Source organism: Haplochromis burtoni, unplaced genomic scaffold, assembly GCF_018398535.1.
Source record: "Haplochromis burtoni strain Fernald_Lab_line unplaced genomic scaffold, NCSU_Asbu1 Contig_596, whole genome shotgun sequence".
Lineage (NCBI taxonomy): Eukaryota > Metazoa > Chordata > Actinopteri > Cichliformes > Cichlidae > Haplochromis > Haplochromis burtoni.
In genome coordinates, this window is record NW_024582957.1 from 273110 (window position 1) to 297489 (window position 24380).

Consider the following 24380-nt stretch of genomic DNA (forward strand, 5'->3'; position numbering starts at 1 on the left):
ACCTCAAACTGACAGGTTTTTAATTGCTTTAAATTTATTTTGATTTAATTTAACTTTGCTTGTAGTCTTAATGAAAAGTAAAAGATGTAAGTACACACCGCATGTAGTTCTTGTGCCACGGAAATCGTAAATTTAGGAGCACAAACTGAAGTCCAGGCTATATAAAAATTATAGAAATGCAAGAAAAAGGAGTTCCAAGTTCTTTGAAATAGTAAATAAATGGATAGTAGCACTTTTCCATTTGGGCACTCAAAGCTAATTCACCCACACATTCATGCAAGTCTTTTTTTTTTATGCCTAAGCACTCATAACTGAAGAATGCAGACTGGAGGAGCTGGGGCATCGAGCCACTGACCTTCCAAATAGCAGACGACTCACTTCACCTCCTAAGCCAAAGCCAACCCCAAATAGGCCTCCAGATATATTTGCTCATGTATTATCTGGATAAACACTGATGACTCTGTTATTTAGCTAGTGTGTGACCCTCTGTAAGGATGCCCGTTAAAGTGTAAACCCGCACAGTTAGGTCCATGTTGGAGTGGCTATAGCCCAGGAGGTAGGTCAGCCAGTAATTGGAAGGTGTCTGGTTTGATCTCATGCTGCTCCAGTATAAATGCCAGAGTATCCTTGGGCAGAGAGTGTAGTCCTATACACCTCAGAATAATCTGGCTACTTCTATCAGCAGTCATGTCATCAATAAATACTATTTCCTGGTTCCATTGGCAGCTATACATGGCTATGCCATAACCTCCACTGTGTTTGACAGATCACGTGGTATGTTTCAGGTCATGAGCTGTTTCTCTCTTTTCTTCATGTTTTCTAAAAACCAAAGTTTTTGCAGCCTCTCTGAGAGGTGGAATTTGGTTTTTTCACCAAAAGATAACTTCCATCTCTTTCATCATAATCATTTCTTTGGACCTCATACTGACATTTCAGCAAAAAGCTACAAAATACAATTCTCATCATAATCTCCAGATTATACGATCTTGTTATACAATTACAAGGAAATAGGCCTCACTTGGCCATTAAACTACTTGCAGTTGTCCAGCTACTCTTGAGCCTCTGGAAATGGGGGAATGTGTATAAAATGGCTGTAATTTTGAAACAGTTGAAGCAAAACTTGTGTTAAAGTTGTTGAATTAAAGCTGAAAGTCTTTGGATTCAACCTCTTTAGCAGAATACCATTCAGTGATGTCACACCAGGTGTTTTGCTACTGACAGCTAACAGAAAACATGTTGTGTAACATACTGAATGGCATGAGTCATTGGTTTTACAGTTACACACTGTGATATGAAATGGGGAAGAGTATCCTCCTTTTTCATACCACCAGTGTCATTATCCTGTCAATTTGGCAGGTGAAAAATTTAAGGCACCTGAACATTTTTACCTCGGGGTGAAAACCAAACCTTCTGTTTGCTGATATAAACCAGGGGATTGGCTGTTTCACAGAAATAGCTTTACCTAGCTCTTGATAGTTGGCGATCGTGGTTCAAGAGTTGGGAGTTCGCCTTGTAATCGGAAGATTGCTGGTTCGAGCTCAGCTAGGACAGTCTCGGCCGTTGTGTCCTTGGGCAAGACACTTGGCGCCAGTGTCCGGCAGCCTCGCCTCTGTCAGTGCGCCCCAGGGTGGCTGTGGCTACAATGTAGCTTGCCAGTGGGTGGATGACTGGTTGTGTAAAGCGTTTTGGGGTCCTTAGGGACTAGAAAAGCGCTATACAAATACAGGCCATTTACCGTTTGATCACAAAAAACACACACCTGCAGTGCACAGTGCAGGAAACATTTTATATTAAAGCTACCTACGCTCTGTTTCTGGGTTTAAATCAATGCCATGCAAGTTTTTGTTACGCTTTTTTTGTGTCTGTTTTTTAGAGAGAACTTAGTGAGTGTTGGCAACATGAGGTTTTAGGATAGGAGTTTTGGTTGGAAGAACTTATAAGGGATAAAATTCAAAATACTGTATTAAACATCAAGACAGAAGGCAATATTATGCCTGTTTACTGTGTGTGCACAACACAGACATGTCAGGATGTCCATCTAATATATGCGTCCAGGCTTAGACATGAAGCTGATACAGATTAATAAAAATTATGCTGGCCAAGATCCAGAGATAGTACTGCTTCAGTTAGAAATTAATTTATTGTTCTATTGATTAATCAGTTTGAGCAGCTCAATGGCAGCACATTGCATAGCTTGCACTGCTGTGAAGGCACCCTTAATTCTGAATGATACATGTGTTCAAGCAACACAGGTTACTCTATTTTTTTGTAGGAAGTGAAAAAAGGTCATCATGGGAGTCACCCAACAGCCTACACCTATTACAGCATAACTAAGGGAGGATTCAGGGTCACCTGATCCGGCCCTAACTATATGCTTCAGCAAAAAGGAAAGTTTGAAGCCTAATTTTAAAAGTAGAGAGGGTGTCTGTTTACTGGATCCCAACTGGAAGCTAGTTTCACTGAAGAGAGACCTGAAAGCAGAAGACTCTGCGTCCCATTCTACTTTTAGATATCCTTTGAACCACAATTCTGCAGTCTGAGAATGAATGATTGATACTATAAGGTCTTTAAGATAAGATGATTATTCTCATTATTCAAGACTTTTTATGTGATTTTAACCTCCTAAGACCCGAACTCTTCCATGGCATGCATTATTAATTTCTCTTTGATATTTGGGCTGATTGGGACCTGTTGAATGTAAAAACAACGAATTACCAGATTTTTTTTTTTACCTAAATTTTGTTTCTACGAAAAATCAGAGCCACATATGAGGATATTCATTCAAAATTTCAATAGAACAGTAGCAGTATAGTGTCCGCATAAGTGGATATTAGGCCCCTGTAGAGAAAGGTTAAGTATTTTGGTCTAAATAACCCAAAATGTGATGTTCACATATGTGGACGCCAGGTCCTAGGAGGTTAAATACAATTCTGGATTTAACAGGGAGCCAATAAGGAGAAGTCGAAATGGTTAGAATCTGCTTTTTTTCTAGTTCCTGTCAGTCCTCTTACTGCAGGATCAACTGAAGGCTTTTCAAGGAGTTTTAGGACATCTTGATATAAATGAATAGAATACACTAGGCTAGAAGTAATATATGCATGAACTAGTTTTTCAGTATCGTTCTGAAAGAAAAAGTTTATAATTTTAGAGAAAGTGTGCAAATGGAAGAAACTGTTGATGAAAAACAAATATATGACAACTATTTTGCTGAGTTTAAAGATCTTTATGGTACAAAATAAATAAAAGTACAGTTGTGGTCAATATGTCTGAACATCTTGTCACCCACTTTGCTTCTTTATCATTAAAACGCCAACCACCACCAGTGTTTCCTTTGGTTATAAGGTTCACAAGAAGCTGCTGGTATTACTGTTGTCCACTCTAAATAACAATGTTTTTTCTGCCACAATTTCCTAATCCAGAGACATCTATCTCCAGAGGACTTTCACCAAGTGTTCGGCATGACCCTGGAGCAGTTTGACCGCCTGGCTCTCTGGAAGAAGAATGACATGAAGAAGAAGGCACGCCTTTTTTAGACAGAAAAACAATGCTAAACAAAATCTCAAAAAGTATCGGGAAGAAAACAAAATACAAAAAAAGCCCCATCGGAAATATCTATATATGCACCACCGTGATACTCCTTCTTCCTACTTTCCACCTCTAAAACGCCATGCCTGTGAAGCCACAGAGGAACCCTGCGAGGGCACAGTTTCACAAAGCTGCGGCGGGCATCTATAGCTTTTTGTATGCAGTGTGGTCCAAATGTTTGACTGACAACCTTATGGAGATTGAGGAGCTGTGTTTGCATGGCCTGTGCTGATGCTCCTTGCCTCCTATGTGGTTTTTGCATCGACCCCTGACCCTCCCATATGCCAGTGCTTTCATACTCCATAAAAAAACAACAGCTTTTTCCAATTCTCATGCAGGCCTTCCTCCAGGTTTCTGTGGTTTGGAATGTTTTATGTGCACCTTCTTTTAATCTCAGTATTGACTTGTTTCTGTTTCTGTACAGAGTTTGTTTTCTCTTTGTGAGGTTTTGCCATCTTGTCTCTTTCCACATATCACCTGTTTGCTGCGCTGCCTTTTCTCTCTTGCTGTGTCTGCTCCTTGCAATAGGTTACTGTTACATATTCAAGACAGTTCATTTTTACACCCTTGCCATTACATTAGGACAGTGAAGAGACTGTAGACATTTACTGTTCAAGCATGTCAAGGTCAAAGACAGGGATAAAAAAAAAACAAAAAATATGTGATGTTTTACTTCAAAACTGTCAAAAACCACCTCATCATCTTTTGTTTTTGGTTTTCCTTCTTGTTCTATTCAATCAGAGAAGTTGGCTACATAGTTTTGATATGCGTGCTCTGGTACATTTGAATGTGGCTCCATATCTCACGCAAGCCTCTCATAAATCAGCCCAGATAGAGTAGCCAGGGGCTGGATAGCAGCCACAACTCTGAATCACAGTCAGCGAGAGGAAGAAAAGGAGGGGTAGAATACAGAAGGTTTCAGGGTGTACAAACATGTCAAACATGCTGCATTGCTAGGGTGACGTGCACTCACATGAAAAAAACAAAACAAATACAATTATTTTTATAAGCTATTTTTGACTTCTGAAAAGGATCATTGAACCGGTCAGGAGGATGCAGCTGAGAGATTCATCTTTTTTCTTTTTTTTTTTGAACAAAATAAATCCTTGCAGACTAAGCTTCACATAACTGCAGCAGACGTAAGCTGAACAAGAGAGGTTTTGTTTGATTTTAAAGTCAATACTCTAACTGTATTATATCTTCTCAGCTAGAGAGTTAACTCTTTGTATGTTTGTTGTTTGAAAGTATTGTTGCGTACAGTAATAAAGCTATACATTCAAGCTTTGCTCGACTTTCTGGACCGTAAATCGATCAACTTGCCAACTAACATACTGTAACATGTATGTAAACATATACTGGATATATATCAGATTTATCTGTCTGCCATGGTGTATAACTCTTAAGGCATGCATGAGGATGGGAAATGGGGTTTGTCAACTGACCTGATATAAGAAATGAATGACAACATTATCATAAATGTGTTTTGAGTGATTGATTCTTTTCTGGTCAAATGAAGTGCCCAGCTCAGCTCCTTACATTAGCTTGTGTTAGGTATTTATTTAATTGCAATACCAGGGAAGGGATTTTATTTTTGAAATCTTGAGTGTTGTGTCAGGGAAGAGTGCTTTTGAAGAGAAACATATCAAATTTTGAGTTTAATCTGAGTGTCAAATGTTGCTCATGTAAGTAACACACTAACTGTTGTCATGCATTGCCATGTCTTCTTTCTAATATTCATCTGCTATTAAAGTGCTTTATCCAAACTACAGAGTCACTATGGTTTTAAGTGCTTACGACTGTGAGATTTTAAAAGCCCTTTTCTAATGGATACCTTCAAGTAAGCGGTACGTGTGTGTGTGTGTGGGACCATTGGTAAACCTTCTGCTAGTGCTTAGTATATCAGTCATAATCATTTTTAACAGCAAATATGTTTTAATGTAAAGAAAACTCCTCACTAGTTTTTCACAAAATAGGTTTCTTTTATAAGATAAGATAAGATAAGATAAGATAAGATAAGATAACCTTTATTAGTCCCACACGTGGGAAATTTGTTTTGTCACAGCAGGAGTGGACAGTGCAAAAGTTATGAGGCAAAAATTAGAATACAATAAGAATAAATACAGTACACAACTGTACAGAATAGAATAAAATAAAATAAAATACTATATACAATAGAATAAAATAAATATACAATAAGATAAAAATAGAATACAAATACTATATACAACTGAGTAAAAATACAACGATGACAGAAAGGATTATTGCACTTAGTATTATTGCATATGTATGGATGTGTGTGCTTGATCAGTTAAAGTCTTTGTTGTGGAGTCTGACAGCAGTGGGGAGGAAAGACCTGCGAAATCTCTCCGTCCCACACCGTGGGTGCCGCAGTCTCCCACTGAAGGAGCTGCTCAGTGCTGTCACAGTCTGCTGCATGGGGTGGGAGATGTTGTCCATCAGGGATGACAGCTTAGCCGCCGTTCTCCTGTCACTCACCACCTCCACTGGGTCCAAGAACAGAGCTGGCCCTTCGGATCACCCTGTTCAGTCTCTTCCTGTCCCCAGCAGAGATGCTGCCGCCCCAGCAGACCACACCATAAAAGATAGCAGAAGCCACCACAGAGTCATAGAAGGTCTTCAGGAGTGGGCCCTCCACTCCAAACGACCTGAGTCTCCGCAGCAGGTACAGCCTGCTCTGCCCTTTCCTGTAGAGGGCGTCTGAGTTATGAGTCCAGTCCAGTCTATTGTTCAGATGAACACCAAGGTACCTGTAGCTGTCCACAGCCTCAATGTCCATACCTTGGATGTTCAGTGGTTGAAGTGGAGGATGCTTGTGCCTGCGGAAGTCTACCACCAGTTCCTTGGTTTTACTGGCGTTGATCTGGAGGTAGTTCAGCTGGCACCAGTCCACAAAGTCTTGGGTCAGACCTCTGTACTCCTTGTCGTCCCCATCAGTGATGAGGCCGACTATTGCAGAGTCATCAGAGAACTTCTGCAGGAAGCACTGGGTGGAATTGTGGGAGAAGTCAGCAGTGTAGATGGTGAAGAGGAACGGAGCCAGAACCGTTCCCTGTGGGGCCCCCGTACTGCAGACGACCCTGTCCGACACACAGCCCTGAGTCCTCACACTTATGTCACAAATGCAAGTGGTTAACATGAAAATATTTGCAAAATCTTGAAATGTCTGTCTCGTATCTTTCTCGCCCACTGCAACTAATGGTGGAAGATTATTTGGATTATTTCAATCCATTCTAAAATACTCCTTTACAAATACAAGTCTTCATTACTAAAAGTTTTAGTCATCATTTTTAGACACTAATCAACCGTCTTAATGTTGCTGCTCATGCTGGATCTACTCACGGAATAATACGTCCGTAGTAAATCATTAGTCTATACTGAACCAATGTGTTACATTTACCACAAACAGTGTCCCTGTGGGGCTGTTTCAAGGCCTTTTTTTGAGTGTCTATTCTTTGTTCAATGTGTACTCTCTGGTGTGCGTAACAGAAGCAAGACAAGGAACAGCTGACTGCTGTAAAATAAATAAATATAATAATAACAGTCCTCGCTGTCTTTGTCGTAGGTGAAAACTTTAACATACATATTCTGATAGACTTATGTTTATTATTGGGCTCATCACTGACTTGGACATTAGAGAATTAAGGATAACAAGCGAATTAGTAATTTAACGACTGGTAAATGTCATCTATACAAACATTTTCTCTTTTTAATAATTAATAAAAGTAATGCAAAGTTATTTCCAAGATTGAATCAGACTGTTTGTTAAAATGCTCCCTATTCATATGCTAAAGTCACAGAATAGTGACTGGAGAGTCTGCACTGTGAACTTGCAAGGTTGACAGCAACCTCGCCTAAAGCATGTAAAGCATTTCCTGTAACGAAAGAAAAACTCCCTAATAAGAGAGCAACAGTAGTTCTTTATCATTTTGAGCCTATCTCTCTACTCTGTTACATATTGCACATGTACCTACGTGTGGTACTGTGTGAGAGTGTGTGTGTGGCAATTGTGATCGCATGTGGGAGCCTGTCTTGGCAGCCTCCCTAGATGCTGCCTAGCCCCTAACTACAAAAAAAAGAAAAAAAGAAAATCTCAGCTGCTGTGGCTCTAGCTGCTGGCGCTGCACACCCAGAGCTCGGCCAGGGGGCCCTCGCTGCAGCGCTCCACCAGGCGAGTGAGTTCCTCCGGACATCGTGGGCCTCTGGCTGTTCCCGCTAACGCCAACCGTTGTCTGGCAGAGGGTCGTCTGTGTCATGTATGTCTATGTGTCAGGTCAAGTCTTAGACTCCCCTTAGAACATTTCAGGATCCTCCAGGTGTTGGGCCGCACTCCCTGCCAGTGCCTCAAGCCCCCACCCACTGGTGCATTGGTGGTTCCCCAGTGTCCTGTGCTGGATGCTCAGGTGTGTTTGGTATGGATACCAAAATTTGTAGTATCGCACAGCACTACATCAACACTCAGTAACTCTGTAAGTCTACATGGCCTCCCATTCATAGTTGCTTCCACTTTGCAATAATACCACTTTTTGTTGGAATTTTCGTAGAACATCAAGGAGGAAAGAAAGAAATTCCCAAACTGTTACAATACCATGGTCAAATTCAACAAGCTCTTTCTAAACTTCTTAGGGTTCATGAATTTATTGTCAAAGAATTGTGGTTTCATTAATATTTAATATCCCTTCTAGTTAAATCCAAACTGGATGTGCAGTGCCTTTAGGGGAGATCCAGAGATCTGTTGCATCAATAAATAATTTCCTTAGAGACTTAATTAGAAAATGAGCTTGTTCTATTTAACATAAACTATCCAGCCAATCACTACAAGTCGTTTTCTCCGTCCTTAGTGTTCAGCCTCACATTCAACTCACTATATGCTCTTTCTTTTGTCTTTGCCACTTCTCTCTTTGCTGTATGACTTGCCTTCGAGTACTCCTGTCTACTTTCTCGGACAATCCTACTTTTGCTTTGCTAAGATATTACTTTGAATGCCTGCAGTTCTTCATTCCACCATCAAATTTTCTTGTCTTCTTTTTTCTGTTCAGAGGATTTTCTTTCTTGACAGTTTCCCCCACCGTTTCTGCTGTACTTTCCCAGTCATTTGGCAATTCTTCACTTTTTACTCAGCTCCTCCCTGAACTCTGTGCAACATCTTTCCTTCAACTTCAACCATTTAATCGCTGCCTTCACTCTCCTCCTCTTCTTGACTTTGAAAGTCATGCTACAGATTAACTTCCAGTGCTCTCTAGCTACATTCTCCCCTTTGATTTCCAACTATAAACTCACAATTCCATCTGACGCTCTCTTCGACTCCACAAACCTATTCACATGTTCTTCTTTCAAGATGACTCCTACTCTATTTCTCTTCCTATCTACACCATGACGTAAGGCAAAGGAACGTAGTTAAAGCTATGACTGTAAAAAAAAAAGACTATAAATGGCAAATAACTATAAATATTGTCTCTTTTTCTTACGTTTAAAAAAATAATATTATAGAATTATTTTCCCCTTTAAAAATTGTCTCATTTCCAGACATGGACCTGAGAGGTGATGATGAATAAAAAAAACTGTCAGAAACACAAGCTTTATAAAATACATGGTATTGTTTTGCTAAAGGTTGAATAATTTTCCTAAACTTTTTTTTTGTTTTTGAGATGAAGCCTCACAGAGTTAAATACTTTCTAGTTATTTATCTATGTGTTAAGATTAAACATTAACTGAGCATTTTTTTATTTTTTTTTTTACTATTTAATTTGTAAAAATGTATACACACACACACACACACACACACACACACGTAGGAAAATATTTACACATCCAGAAATGCATACACTATTATATATTGTACATATATTTATTAGTTTCAGGTTGGCCATTCTTGTATTTTGCTCCTTTGTGTTGTTGTGTTTGCACATCTCTGTTGCTTGTGGGGCTCGCACACAAGAATTTCACTCGCATGTGCTGTGCCAGTGTGCCTGCACATGTGATGTGACAATAAAAGTGATTTGATTGATTTATGAGCTCTATAGCTTCATAGTTTGTGTGGGCAAAGAGCAGCAGATTTTTTTTAGGTTTGTTTTTTTTTAGGTGTGCTTTGGTGCTCCAGTGTGCTGCGACTGTATATGCCAAACAGCTTTCACTTGCTACACAACACGTTCTACAGGCCCACGTGGCCACGAGACCCGCCTCCCGCGATACAGCCTGCGATTGGACGGCGCTCCTATCACTCACTTCCTGTCAGAACAGGGTGGAGGAGACGGAGAGGGGGTGCTTGACGGATACACCCGCCCTTCCTTTATTGTGACCGGCTGGAGAGGAGTTATCAGTTATCCATGTTGTCCGTTGTAACATGGATAAGGAGAAAAACGACAAAGGTAAGCTGCTGGATTCAAACGACCTCTGGTCGTAGACTTTATTTAACGAGTTGCTCCCAGTTCGTCTGGGTGTGTTGCTGAATTCATTCAAACAATTGATGGAAGCTGTGTGCTGGGCTTTATTTACTGCCTACATTTTTAAATAACGCTTTAATGACACTAAATTCCTATTGGTTCGTTTGTGATATTTACTCTCCCCAACTCTCTGCAGTTGTACCTTTTAGTAGTCTTTTGGTGCGTGCGTGTGTGTGTGTGTGCGCGCGCGCGTGTGTGTGATACTGTGTAGTGACTACGCTGTCTTCAGTTGCATCTACTCTGATATTTTCATTTCATTTTCCTATTTAGACATTTTAGTGTGTTTTCTTTAAAGTATTTTACATGTTTTGTGTTATTGGTAAATATTAAAGGACATTAGAATAAAGCTACAAAGGGCCATGTGGTAGCACAGACGAAGGCAGGAAAAGGAGGAGGCAGGGAGAAAGAGGTGTGATTAATTGGTAGACCTTGGGTGTGTGATGCCTGTGTTTGGATACTGCAGGCTGCTCTCAGCATCAGCAGCCCTGCAGGAGGAGGAGGAGGAGGAAGGAGGGGGTGAAGAGGGGACCAGCTGGGAGCATGGATCTCTGTCAGCTTTCCCAGCTGTGACTTCCAGACAAGTGGTCGTCGTTGAAATGAAAAGAGCAAAGAGAGGCCAGTTAACAGACTGATTCATTAAATTAAGATTTCTCAACATGAAAAAAACGCTCGGGAGAAAGTCGTTTAAGGCAACGTTACTGTTTTTTAATCCACTTTTGATCGATTAGAATGATATATCCAAAGAAAAACAAGTTTATGTTTATCAATGTATTTATGGTTATATGCCATCTAGAATCCAAACATATCAGAGGTGATTTCCATATTCGTTTTAAATTTTGAACACATTTGTTTCAAGAGGGTTAAGACATTTTGCTAGTGTTGCCTCGTGTCTTAAAGAGACGCACAGGCATCAGCTAATCTGGCAACCCCCACCCGGATGCAGTTATTCAAATACAACAGAGCAATTAGACAGACGAAACATGAGATGAAGAATAATCAGGATGGAACAATTAATAGGATTAAAAAAGTCAGCTTGCACCGGAGATGACTTCTAATAAAAATGATCCCTTTAGTCACCTTTGAAAATGTTGAAATTGTAGTGATCAGTTACTCAGCCAGTTTGAAGAAACCCCAAATCAGCTGTTTTGTATATTAATGTTCATTTAATGAAGTCCTCTAAAATTTTTACTGTTTTACTATTTTTTACTTTGTTCCTCAACAAACAAATCTTTATGATGACCGATTCAAAGATATACTTCAAATGAGAAGCACTGATTCTTTGTCTTTGTGTATGAAAAGTTGTAACCATTTTACACACGTTCATGTTCACATTACATTACATTTGAACAGTCACCACATGGTTTAAGTTTTAAGAATTTCACAATTTTTAACTTATTTCTTTACTTCTAATCTGGCGTGTCTTTATCATTCTGTGACATTAACCGAGGGAGAAAGAACGTCAGAACAAATGACAGAGAGAGGAGAACATTTCCAGATATTATTACATCCAAAGAACCATGATAGACATAAAAGGCCTCGAGTAGTTGCTGTGAACAGGGGTTGTGGCCAGTAATTCCTTGCCTATTCTGTCATTTCCATGTTAATTTCTATGTTTACAATTAAAAGCCCCCCTATTATTTATAATACTCTTAATTCCACAGCTCAAAATCCTATTTAGTAGTAATTTGTTAGTAATTGAGTTATTTAGGTTTGTGAGTTATAAGTAGATCAGTGTTTACAAATAACAGAAATCATATTAAATAACAACCAGTATAAATAGCTGATGATTATATGAGCAGCACCATATACAGGATGGGGCCATTGCCATCTACAAGCTGTGTACTTTAGACTGCTTTTCCAGTCTGTGTATAACTGACAGTTTGGTACCCATTTGATATTCAAATAGACACATATGCTGTGGTACCTAAAATATCAGTAACCCAGTAACCTTTCAGATAGCAGGCATCATGCTGGCCTACACAGACATTTCTGACTTCTGTTTTGTTTGTGGGTTAATCATGTACAGTTATTCCCAGACTCCTTCTTGCTTTTTTTAAACCCCTGTTTGTATCTCTATCTGTCTGATTTTTGTTATGTCCTGGATTAGTTCAAAGGACAGACCAGCTTCCCCACAGCCAGTTACTGTGTGACAACAGACAAAGGCAGGCAAACAATCTGTAAACATCCTGTAGACTGAATGGAGCTTTGAGCCAACAATGTAACCTGCACATGCGGAGGAAAGGTGAGAGGTGAGATTTGTAGCACACACTTCACGTAGTTTCACTGGAGAGTTTTAGAATTCCTACAACAAATGTTACTAATAACTGGAAAAAGCTATTGTATAATGGCAGAAAGAACTTTAGTGAACTGGTATACCAGTTCTCACCACTTGTTATGACTAAAACAAAGCAGCGTCTGAGAAACTTGTCAAAGTTTGCCTTAAGTCAGTGAGGTGTTTACAGTTAATGATTTAAATTTGTTTTGTTGCTTCAGTTGAACATGTTCTAGGGCTTAAAATATAGTCATTAAAGAATAAGAGTAAGGCTTTCAGTCTTAGAAACCAGTCAGCAACTACCAGTCGCTAGGAAAAAAATGTCTTCTCTGTTGTTGGTAGTCGCTAAGTGAAACTGGTCACAACCCTTACTCACACAAGTTGTGAGTGAGGGTTGAGGCAACTGAGAAGGAATCTGTAATTGCTCACCTTTATGTGAGCAATTTCACATTGCAACTGTCAGCAGTCACTCACCAAACAGCTGGGGGCAGCAGCTGGTCTCCAAGCCTGTGAATGAATCTTCACCCAGTTTGGTTCAGGCACAAGGTCACGATTTACTTACTGGTTGGGTTAGGCATTAAACCCTACATCGTTAGAGTTTAAAGACCAAATCATTCTTCATTTACTTACATAGTTATAAATGCAGCTGCCTGTAAGCTGCAAGGATTGATAAACATTGTTCAGCTTTCCTCTTTTGTCCATTGTCCAGACTGCTGAGGCTATAGCTTAACAGAAACCTGACTCTGGCATGAAAGGCATGACGACAACAACAGAAAACAAATGAAAGAAATAGTAGTCACCAGTATTGACGGTGTATGTGTGAACGAGTGAACAGTATTCTGCCAGACTGGTGAAAAAAAAAGAGTTCCAGTGGGACAGAGGAAGAGCAAATATTGATCATTCAGAAACACAGGGCCCAGGTGTCTCCATTTACCCTGATGCTATGTTCCCCCAACTACTGGAACAGCCTGAAGAAACACACATAAACAGGACAGAGCAAGAGGGAGTAGTGTAAGGACTCTTGACTGATGACTAATTAAGTATTACCTTAATCCAACGTAGTGTTTTTGTTGGTTTTTAAAATTCCTTTACATGCAAGTTCAAAGAACCCATTAGTCCTTCGCTGGATGAGGTACAAATACTGCCACGTCTTCAACGTCCTAATGCAGATTTTGTCATTCTGCTGTTATCTCTCAGCAGCCCCTATCTGAATCATTCAGAGGCTTAATTATAGCTTGAACTATTCCTTTGCTCACTTCTAAGAATGCAAACTTAAAAAGTCCAGTATAGCAAAATTCCAACGAGGAAAAGTTCAATGTAATATACATCATCTTTGGCATATCTTTTCAAACACTGTGGTTCATATATTTATTCCTATTTACACTCACTGGTTTTGAGTCTTAATTACCTCAGCTCTGTTAATGCTGTTGGTTCTGCTAGTGACATCATCACTATTGGACATCTGGGTCTGTTTGGGTTTGTGTGTTGAGGTGTAACAATGCAAGATATAATTCAAGCATGCACGATACATATTTATCTTGTTACAGGACTCAAACCACTGCTTTATTTATTTATTTTGGGTTTCCTTGATCAGGTAAAAGTCATTTTCTAACTAATCGGTGTGCCCTCCTTGTTTAACTTTGAACAGCTGTGTTTCTTTTGACCTCTCTTCTTCTTCATCCTCAGCACAATTTCCTTTGTCCTCTCTTTTGTCCATTTCCTCCTTTTGTTGGTTCTCTCTCTCTCTTAAACCCCCCAACCCCCACCTTTGGTATGTGTACCGTACTGTGCTTAGCTTTAGGCCAACATTTCCAGTCTGCTCCCTATCCTCCAGTGTCTCTCTCAGTTTGTATAAATCTCTGTCTTCAATCCTGCCTGCAGGTGGGGACTCTACACTCATAGTTAAAAGTCAGGAGGAAAAAAAGAAAAGATGAAATATTTGCTCTGCAGTGTGTGTCTGTGTGTAGTGAATTACAACCTGCTAATGGCCTCAACAAACAAAGAGTCAATTATAGTCAATGACTGGATCTTGAATCTGAATCTGAAAAAGTTGCTAACAAGCTCTTAGAGCAGAACAATACGTCTAAATAATTGTTTCCAACCCGAGGAGGCATCCACAGAGCACAGCTGCCTTCCTGCCTCACTCTCTCCTGATGTCTGCTTCTTCTGGCCTGTCAGCGCTTGTGAGAAGACTGAAAAGAAATGAAAGAAATGCATGATTGTAATGCCTGTGCTGCGCAGATAGACTGCCTAATTTCAAGTCGGGACACGGCCGGGATCTGCAGCTCACAAGTAATGTGTTTGGATAATTCAGTGTCTGTCAGTATGAGCCCAGAAAGCCATCATTCCTTTTCATTGCTTAGGTGGTGGTTGCTGGTGGAGGTTTGTAGCAAAACTGAAACATCTATTTATTTGACAACCAGATGTTTTCCAGATATTCAATTTCAATTCTATTTGTGGAGGAAGAGTGGTGTATGTTCACAGCGTTGTACAGCGCCATGAAAAAGTATTTGTTCCTTCCTGAGAGCCATAGTTGCCTATATTCTTCACCTTATCCCTGCATGAATGATTCAAGCAACCCATCTGCAATCACACTTAAACAGGCACATACACAAATGCTTACATCAACATTTGTTCCAAATGCACTCATTTACATGACCACGCACATAAACTGAAATCCTATATTTTCCAACAACTCTTTAAGTAGCGATAAAGAAATATAGAAAATAAAAATGACATTGGTGAAATAGCAGCAAAGTGTGTGGCACCTGAGATGATCATCTTCTAGGTGAGCGATTGAAGCAACTATGAGTGAGATTGCAGATCTATGACCTGGTAGTAAATACCAGAGCCATTTACCAAGAGGCTCTGGTGAATCTGAGCCCTAGAATATCAGGTTAATTAGTGATGGGCCATGAATGTGAGGCTGATAAAGTGCTTGGAGTGTATACACTAAAGCACTATTAGGAATATATGGTGAAGTCTGATGTATAGTGTTTTGTCAGTTCAGTTCAAATCATTTCAATTCAATTTTTATTCTTACAGCACCAAATCACAGCAACAGTCACCTCAAGGCGCTTTATATTGTAAGGTAGAAGCTACAATTATACATACAGAGAAAAACCCAACAATCATATGACCCCCTATGAGCAAGCACTTTGGCGACAGTGGGAAGGAAAAACGTCTGGCAGAACCAGGCTCAGGGAGGGGCGGGGCCATCTGCTGCGACCTGTTGGGGAGAGAGAAGGAAGACAGGATAAAAGACATGCTGTGGAAGAGAGACAGAGATTAATAACAAGTATGATTCAGTGCAGAGAGGTCTATGGACACATAGTGAGTGAAGAAGAAATACTCAATGCATCACGGGAATCCCCCAGTAGCCTGTACCTATTGCAGCATAACTAAGGGAGGATTCAGGGTCACCTGATCCAGCCCTAACTCAGTTTTAAGCCTAATCTTAAAAGTAGAGATAGTGTCTGTCTGCTGAAAACTCTGCCTCCCATCCTTCTTTTAAATACTCTAGGAACAACAAGTAGGCCTGCAGTGTGAGAGCAAAGTGCCCTAATAGGGTGATATGGTACTACAAGGTCATTAAGATAAGATGGGCCCTGATTATTTAAGACCTTGTAGGATTCTGAATTCTGGATTTAACAGGGAGTCACTGAAGGGAAGCCAATATAGGAGAAATCTGCTCTGTCAGGACTCTTGTTACAGCATTTTGGATTAACTGAAGTCTTTTAAGGGAGTTTTTAGGACATCCTGATAATAATGAATTACAGTATTCCACCCTAGCAGTAATAAACGCACAAACTAGTTTTTCAGCTTTACTCTGAGACAGGATATTTCTAATTTTAGAGATAGAAAAGTGCTATATAATGGCCAGTTCATTGCATATTTGTTTTGGTGTTATTCATATCCGTATTAAATTATAAAGTTCAGTGTGAAGTTTTCTATGTTTGGTCAATAACTCTAACAAAATGTGATGTAAGTGCAACAGCTGGTTGAACCAACATGAATAAATGCTACAATCATCATTTTTGATTTAACTTGCCGTATTTAATTTACTAGAACAGTAAGTCCATTAATAAAGTAGCTTTTATAAAAAAAATTTTAAATCGCTGAGCTCTTTTTAATCCTGTCTTTTAAAGATTTCAGTATATTAATGAATTAATTGATTATTTTAAAGATGTTGTTCCCTTTAGGGGTCACCACAGTGGATCATCTGTCACCCTGTGCTTTGCATCTTCCTTTGTAACACCAAATCTTCCTTTACTACAACCATGAATCCTCTCTGTGGTCTTCCTCTTTTCCTGCTGTCTGGGAGCTCTATATTTAGCATCCTTTGTCCTGTATATAGGCAGTATAGCCACTATCCCTCCTCTAAATCACCCCAGTCTCGCCTTTTAACTTTGTCTGTAAACTGCTCAACCTGAGTTGTCTCTCTGATGTTGTTTCTCATGCCATGTTCATTTTGTTTACTACCAGTGGAAATTGAAGAAGTCACTTGGATAAGTGACAAAATGTTTCTACCACTGAAAACACTACGTTTGAATTTTTTTTTCTGAGTTTTCCTGATTTTCTTACCTGGATGTTTGAGAATGCAGCTTTCTTTACAAACTCAGTGATGCTGAAAAAAACTGTTCATGTATTTATTACATCTAGATTAAACTAGTGCAATTCAGTATTTGATAAAGCATATATCTAAGGTTGGATCGGGTGACTGTGAACCCTCCCTTCGTAATGCTGCAATAAGTTGAGGCTGCTTCTCATGATATACTGAGCATTTCGTCTTCACTCACATTTTTTTAACTCTATGTGTTTGTACAACACTTTGCATTTAATCATTGGATATGATTACTTTCTAGCTTCTATCATGTCCAATCAGTTGCAGCAGATGGCTGCCCTTCCCAGAGCCTGGTTCTGCCAGCAGTTTGTTCCTGTTAAAAGGGAGTTTTTCCTTCCCAGTGTCTCCAAGTGCTTGCTCATAGGTGGTTGTCTGATCGTTGGACTTCTTTCTCTATTATTGTAGGGTCTCTAGCCTACAATATAAAGAGCCTTGATGTAGCTGACAGTGCTTTTACTACAGCTCTGCACATCACCCCTGTTCTTGTACCAGTACGCGTCTCCCTCATTTCTTAGAAATCCTCTCACTCTCCAAGTTTGTATTAAACAGTCTGAATAAGAAGTCTTCTGCACTCTCTCCAGGACAACTCCATACATCCACAGGTATCTGGTCTAACTGCTTTAACACTCTTCATCCTCTTCATAGCTGCCCTCACTTCATTCTTACTAATCCTCTGAGAAGTGAATATAGTAAAAGCATTTATATCTATACATGACCTATGTTTATGATTTATAAAAAATGTAGATGTTCTTGTGCAAGATTTTTAATCCCGAAGAATCTTTCAAATGCCGTATGAAGATAAATAGTAGCTTCAGGTGATAAAGACTGTCTAAGTCAACATTTGCTCAAGTGTAATAGAGTTGCATGTATGTGTAATAAGTCAGCATGTCAGTGAACCAGGTTAGGGGGAGTTCTTCTCCATTAATGTGTCAGATGCTATCCAGATTGTGCTGCAGGGTACGTACACGAAAAGCATTAGTGAGAAATACTGGAAAGGGGAGGGTTTCACCCTATGTGTTTGTGTAAAAGCAGAATATGTGAAGAGTTTTAACAGATGAAAAACTGCTGGTGTGAGTCACAGTCTTAGGGGGTATGAGCTGAGTGTTGAGGTGTCTATGACTGTGTAGTCTTCCCACAGTTCAGCAAGGTTGGCACACAGGAGTGCCTTTGTCTTAATCTTCCTCTGTCTTTCTCATCCACTCTATAAAATCTGCCCATCAGAAGTCCTCACAGACTACCAAGATTTCCATTCAGTCTCTTTGCCTGTGACCTCTTTTCACGTTTACTTCTACTCCACTTAAGTCTTATGTTGTGAATTTTTTTTTAGGTGCTGTGTATAGTATTTTAGAGATAATGCATATGAATAGGGTATAAAAAAAGAAGAGTCCATCCAAAACAGACTAATATTTAGACAAACTTGATAAATCTCTACAGTATCATGGTAATTTTGGGCTCTTGATGATTTCTTTGAGCTTTGAACCATTGTGGAATAGTTGTGCAGCATATACTAATGACTTTAATGCATGCATAAATGTAAAGACTTTTAAAAACAACAATTAGGCAAACAAGTTAAAATAAATTTTATGAAATAGAAATAGACATAAATCCCAACTAATATTTGGTAAAATGTCCTTGTACTCTACAGTTCCAATTATGAGAAACCATTGCCGTTGGCAACCATCACTTGCTAGTCAGGTAAGGTTTCTTAATCAAGTACTAGATCACGCTTTCCTTTGGGATCAAATACTTAATTCACTCTATGGCAGGCAAATCAGTTTATAACTTTTATTTAATGTGTGTGTTATTTTTTAAATTGGTTGATATTCTATTTCCATTTGATATTCAATTTCTCTACATTATATGATAGAGGGCCACCAGAAAAAAAGTTTTTTCTTCTCTTCCAGAATTCTAAAAAAACTCAGAGTTCTGAGATTAAACTCAGAGTTCTGAGATTAAACTCAGAGTTCTGAGATTAAACTCAGAATGCTGAGATTAAAGTCAGAGTTCTGAGATTAAACTCAGAATGCTGAGATTAAAGTCAGAGTTCTGACTGTTTCTTCAGAATTCTGAGTTTTTTCTCAGAATTCTGACTTTTGCATTGCACTTCTCACAAGAGGAAGTCTGCGGCTAATAATGCCGGCAAATGTGAGGCAGAGAGAAAAGCAAAGTTAGCACAAGGAATACATGTTGCAAAAAGTCATCGTTACTGGTGATGACCATACCCGTAATCTTAACCATATGCTATTAGAATATCCTTGTTTTACATTGTTCTTCCAAGTCTTTTTAGTGAAGGGGCAAGGCCTAGAGTTGTGGCTAATACTGATAATGGCTTTAGACCTCAGAGGGTTAATGAATCTTCTTGTACACAAACCTTCCCTTACTAGAAAATCCAGGAAGGACATGCAAAGGGCATCTAGCACATGACTAAAACGTTCTGTTTTGAACTGTTTTTCAACCAAAATGAGATCTTTTAAAAATGCAGTTCCAATTGCTGTACAAAGAATAAATGGGTAGGATCAGCTTTGTTATTAGAGTCTGATCACAGATAAAGGCTGTTTATTAAAAGCCTGCAGGGGGAAGACTATGGAAAAAAGTAACTCTAGTCCCCCAGATAGAATGTAGACTAAGCCTCAACTCAGACTGAGAGTCAAAGAGACAGAGAGTATGGATGCACACACAAATCTTAGCTCATACCTATCTCCTTTGCATTCCTTTAGACCACATGCAGATGGAACAAGACATGTCTTTCCTGAGGCTGGAGTGTACTGACTGGATGGAATGTGATCCAGCAGATTCATGTCATCCAGTTCACTTCTACATGGGGATGAAATGCAGGAGATTCTCATGAGAACACAGACTATATTTAAGAAGAATGCACATAGAGCGTGCCTTGATTTTGGTGTGGGGACGTGTGTGTGTGTGTTATGCCCCCCTGCAGCCCCTAATCTCATTGCAGTGCCATTTTTTTTACTGTTATTATTATTATTTTTAAATATAAGTGACCCTGGGGCTAGAGAAGAAGGCCACAGATTGTGCCTCGTCTAGCTCCTCAGTCTGACACACAAAGTTTCAGGATGTCTAAAACTGAAATCAGTTAGATAATTTAAACAGAAGCTCTTTATTTACTCACGATCGCCCTTTCAGGATTCTTCCGCTATTTTAATTAACCCGAGAAAGGCAGCAATCAGTTTGCTAAAGATACCAGCATGTGGTTAACTTAGTTTAACATGAGCCTCACCAGGAATCTTGATTTTTCTTGGGCCCTGTCATGCCCTATAAAGCAGAGGTCCTTATGCTTTTTCAGCTCAGGACCAAACAGGTTTTTCATTTATCTTCCAAAATATGAGACTCAAATGCAAAGAGCCTTCAAGATATCTTTAAAAAAAACAAACAGTGGGGAGCTTTTTTTGTCCAGGTCTGGGACACACTGAGGTTACAGACAGTAATGAATTACTTAATTCCTTATAAAACACACAAGATTCATTTCAGTTCATATCAATATTATATATAATGGTATCAAACACACACATAATGCAACATTTTCAAAGACATTCGGTTATTTCTTCTTCTTTTTTCCTGGAGTCTGTTGCTTCCGTAGCTTCTCTGGAAACTGATGCGTTCCTTGAACAGTAGATGCTGATCAGTACTGTTAGTGTTGTATTCCTCCTTTTGCAGAGGTCGATTCCCACTTCAAATTCAGGTGAATTTGTCATTTAATAAATGATTTTTCACAGACAGCCTTCTTAAATTCGAAACTGAATACTGCAGAACTAAATACCTTTTGAATGACTTAAGTCCCAACCCAGTTTTACTCTGTTGCAATCACCACAAGGTCGACAGGAATACACAGACACACAGGGTTATCATTTTTACATTCAGACGTTGTTACTGTGCTCCTCATTTCGATTACTGATTCAGAAAGAAAACAACATGCTAATAAGAAAGTGAGAAATCGTATTAAAAGTGCAAGAAACAAAACAAAACCAATATAACACTGCCACTGCAAAGTGGTTAGGGGCTGCAGAAGGGCCTAACAGTGTGTGTGTGTGTGTGTGTGTGTGTGTGTGTGTGTGTAGTGGGACTAACAGTAGGCAGGGAGATGACGTAGGAAAAGGGAAAATTTCAGTCAAAGAAGTGTTACAATTGCTGTAGGTCGAAATATCACTTCCTACTGTGATGACTCACTAATTACATTTCACCAGTTGTGTAAATAAATGAGTCAGCCCTCTCTCTATCAGTAGTTTCACTGTTTTTGTTTGATGTAGTAGGCATCACTAAAAACACTAAATAGTAGTGCAGTGCTTTTATTGGCAAATAAGGTATGAATTTGAAACAGATGTAGAGTAAAGTGTATAATAGCTGTAGTAGGTATTTCATTTGATAAATATTCAATAAAATTAGAAATAGAATTTATGCGAAAAATTATTTTTAATTGCAACATTAGTGTGATCTGCCGTTGGTGTGGTCTGCTCTGCCTCCTGAAAGATATCTTTTTGTTCATGCCACTGCCTCCAAACCATACATCATTGCAGGAGATCTCACTACCATCTTGTAAACCTTCCCTTTCATTCTTCTGCTGTCCTTCTGTCTTAAATCACCTCCAACAACGATCTCTACCTACTCCACCCTGCATGTTTAGTCTTCTTTGCTTCTTTTATACACCATCCAATATGGATGGCTACGCACAGGTATTTGAAACTCACCTATCTGCTTATTTCCACTGCTCTTTAGATTGCATTAGTTATTGTTAAAATACGCTGATTGTGACTTTGTTTATGACTTAGTGCATTGTTAGGATTTTTCCTTCCCACTGACGGATTATTGCAATTGTGCTGTCACTTGGGCTTTGTTTTTTGATCTTACTAACATTTTGCACATATAAAACGTATCTGCCCAGCCGATAATCTATATTGCACATAAAACATGTAAATGCTGTAGAGTTAAGGTCATCCTGCATCTAACAGTAAGATGCAATTAACGTGATAAAACAGTATTAAACATGTAGTAGGTTTTTTATTTTTTTTTTAAAGAAGGATCATGGTTTGTATTTTTGTTGACACCAATTTCTCTTTTTAAACTTGCTGAATTGTTTCATTTTTAAGGATTTACGAATACATTGTGGTTTGGGCTGAATGGTACTTGTTTAAACAATAACTTTGCACACTGAAAATTGACAAGCTGAAAGTGGCAGACACCTCTCACTAATGTCCTAGCAAGCATTCACCAGGCTGTATCAGCTTCTTTTTGTGTAAATGCACAATTGCAATGGCATGCCTACTACTAACTGTAACACTACTGAGTCTGTTAACTTTAGTGGCAAAGTAAACTGGTTACTAGACTGCTGTAGAGAGGTGCACTGCAAGGTCAGAATACATATTTGCAGTGAGAGAGGAAGTCCTGAAATAACAAAAATTACCAAGAAATGATGATGACTATGTCTGCTGTCCTTATCATCTTGAACAAATAATGACGTATATCATTAAATACACATCCTTTCCAATTATTTGTTCATTTAATTCAATTCAGTTTTATTTTTGTAGCACCAAATTGCAACGACACTCATCTCAAAGTATGCATTGTAAAGATCTATGTATGTAACATGAACAGCGGTGAACCATGTAGTTTTCACTGCATATAGAGTGTCTGAAAAAGTAGCAGGTTCAGATGAAAGAGCAGTCCATCCCAGTGGGCCATACGTGTAAATGAGAAAAGTGTGTGTGATTGTCCAAGGTCTGATCCCGACCTGGTCTCTCTACCATCTCAGAGAGAGACCCCCAGATGTGTTGGGTGCCCATTAGAAACAGATGTGACGAGGGAATGAAGCACACACAATCCAACAAGTGTTTCTACTGTATCATTCAATACTCCCTCAAAAATGATTCTTTAGAGCTTATCAATTCTCAAGGCCATTATTTGTAAGTACATAGTTCTTTTTTTTCTCCCTCTTTCTTTCAACACTTTGTATTGGCCATGTGTGTCTTTTTGGCAAATTTAGTAGATGTTAATTGGCAGGACCTGGCATTTCTTTCCATTGTGTGTGTGTGTGTGTGTGTATGCATATGTTTCTGTCTTTCGACTACTATTGGTATATGTGTGTCTTTAGCTGGCAGGCCTGTTGAAGTCATTACTTATACGAGGCCCGCGTGCTAACTGCGAGGCTGAAAGTCAATTTCACGCAAAGTTTCCATTCTGTTATTATTGTAACCCACTGCATTCCTCCTCTCTCTTCATGCAAATGTCAGCTATTTTGGGGCTCCCTTCACCATATTTACCCTGAAAATCAGTGTATCACCCCCTAACAAAATAGATAAAAAAATAAGAGGTAGAAGAAAGAGAAAGCAGGAAAAATCATTGGATACACCTGGGAAGGGCAGCTGTGGTATTCCCATCTTGTTTTTTGTAGTGTGTGCTTAGTATTTCTGAAAATACACTGCTCAAAAGAATGCATCCGATCTCAAATCAAGATATAGATAGAAAAACAGCTAATGTACCACCGAAAACGTGATCACCAGCGTCTACTCCCCGGACTTTCAATTTGTGACTGTTGCAGGCTCATATTTCTGCTGTGGGAGTTTAGTGTCATACTGCTAACTGCTGTTTACATACTACCTGATACTAGCATAGTGCAGATATTGGGCACATGTATGAGAGAGCACATAACTGGAGGCTGCTTACATTATAGCTGTGGACTTACTCATTCAAGGACAGGGCTCTCTAAATTTCACCAGTGTTCAACCAGGGGAGCAATACAGGGTTAGGGTTAGAGCACAAAAGCACTAACTCTCCTTGGTCAGTCTGACCATATGTCCCTGCTTCTAGCATACACCCCAGTCAGGAAAAGGGCTCCCACTAATTAAGATTACAAAAACATGGCCTGAAGCTAACTCTCACCAGCTGCAGGAATGTTTCCAAAAAACAAATTGTATAATTTTTAACCACTAGAGGACTACACAGCTGCAGATTTGGGCTACACCAAATTCTCCGTGGAGTCCATGTGAAGAGAGGCATATTTGAGGATAAGCCAGCTTACAGCCTGAGGACAGAGGACCACCTAAACAGCAAAAACAACACACAGGTATGGTGAAGGATCCACCACATCACTGGCTGCAAGTCTGGCAACCTTTCAGCTACTGAGGGCAACGCCTTGCTGGCAAAAGAGTTAAAGCTGTTCTTTGCCCACTTTGAGGCTGTCTCAGCACCACTCCATCACCCACACCAGTCTGAAGCTCCAACACATTTATGATGAAGGAGTGTGCAGTAAGCCGAATACTGAGCACAGAGAACACTAGGAAAGCTGCTGGACCTGATAGTGAGGCTGGATGGGTGCTGAAAGACTGTGCAGACCATCTGGCTAGGGAATTGACCATGGTTGTCAACCATTCGCTCACTCTTGTCACAGTCCACCATTCCACTCTTCTTAAAGTCCTCTGTCATTATC

The 24380-nt window shown here is 39.4% G+C and overlaps 1 protein-coding gene across 15 annotated transcripts in view; it reads left to right on the top strand.

Moving 5' to 3' along the window:
* The window catches only part of ablim2 (actin binding LIM protein family, member 2), a 99868-nt gene extending 94520 nt beyond the window's left edge, over positions 1 to 5348 (top strand). For all 15 annotated transcript variants that reach the window (XM_042214645.1, XM_042214644.1, XM_042214635.1 and 12 more), the window contains one exon: positions 3420 to 5348. In XM_042214645.1, coding sequence (XP_042070579.1) covers positions 3420 to 3533 — 114 coding nt within the window. In that variant the 3' untranslated portion in view covers positions 3534 to 5348. The remainder of the gene's footprint in view (positions 1 to 3419) is intronic.
* Positions 5349 to 24380: the final 19032 nt, after the last annotated feature.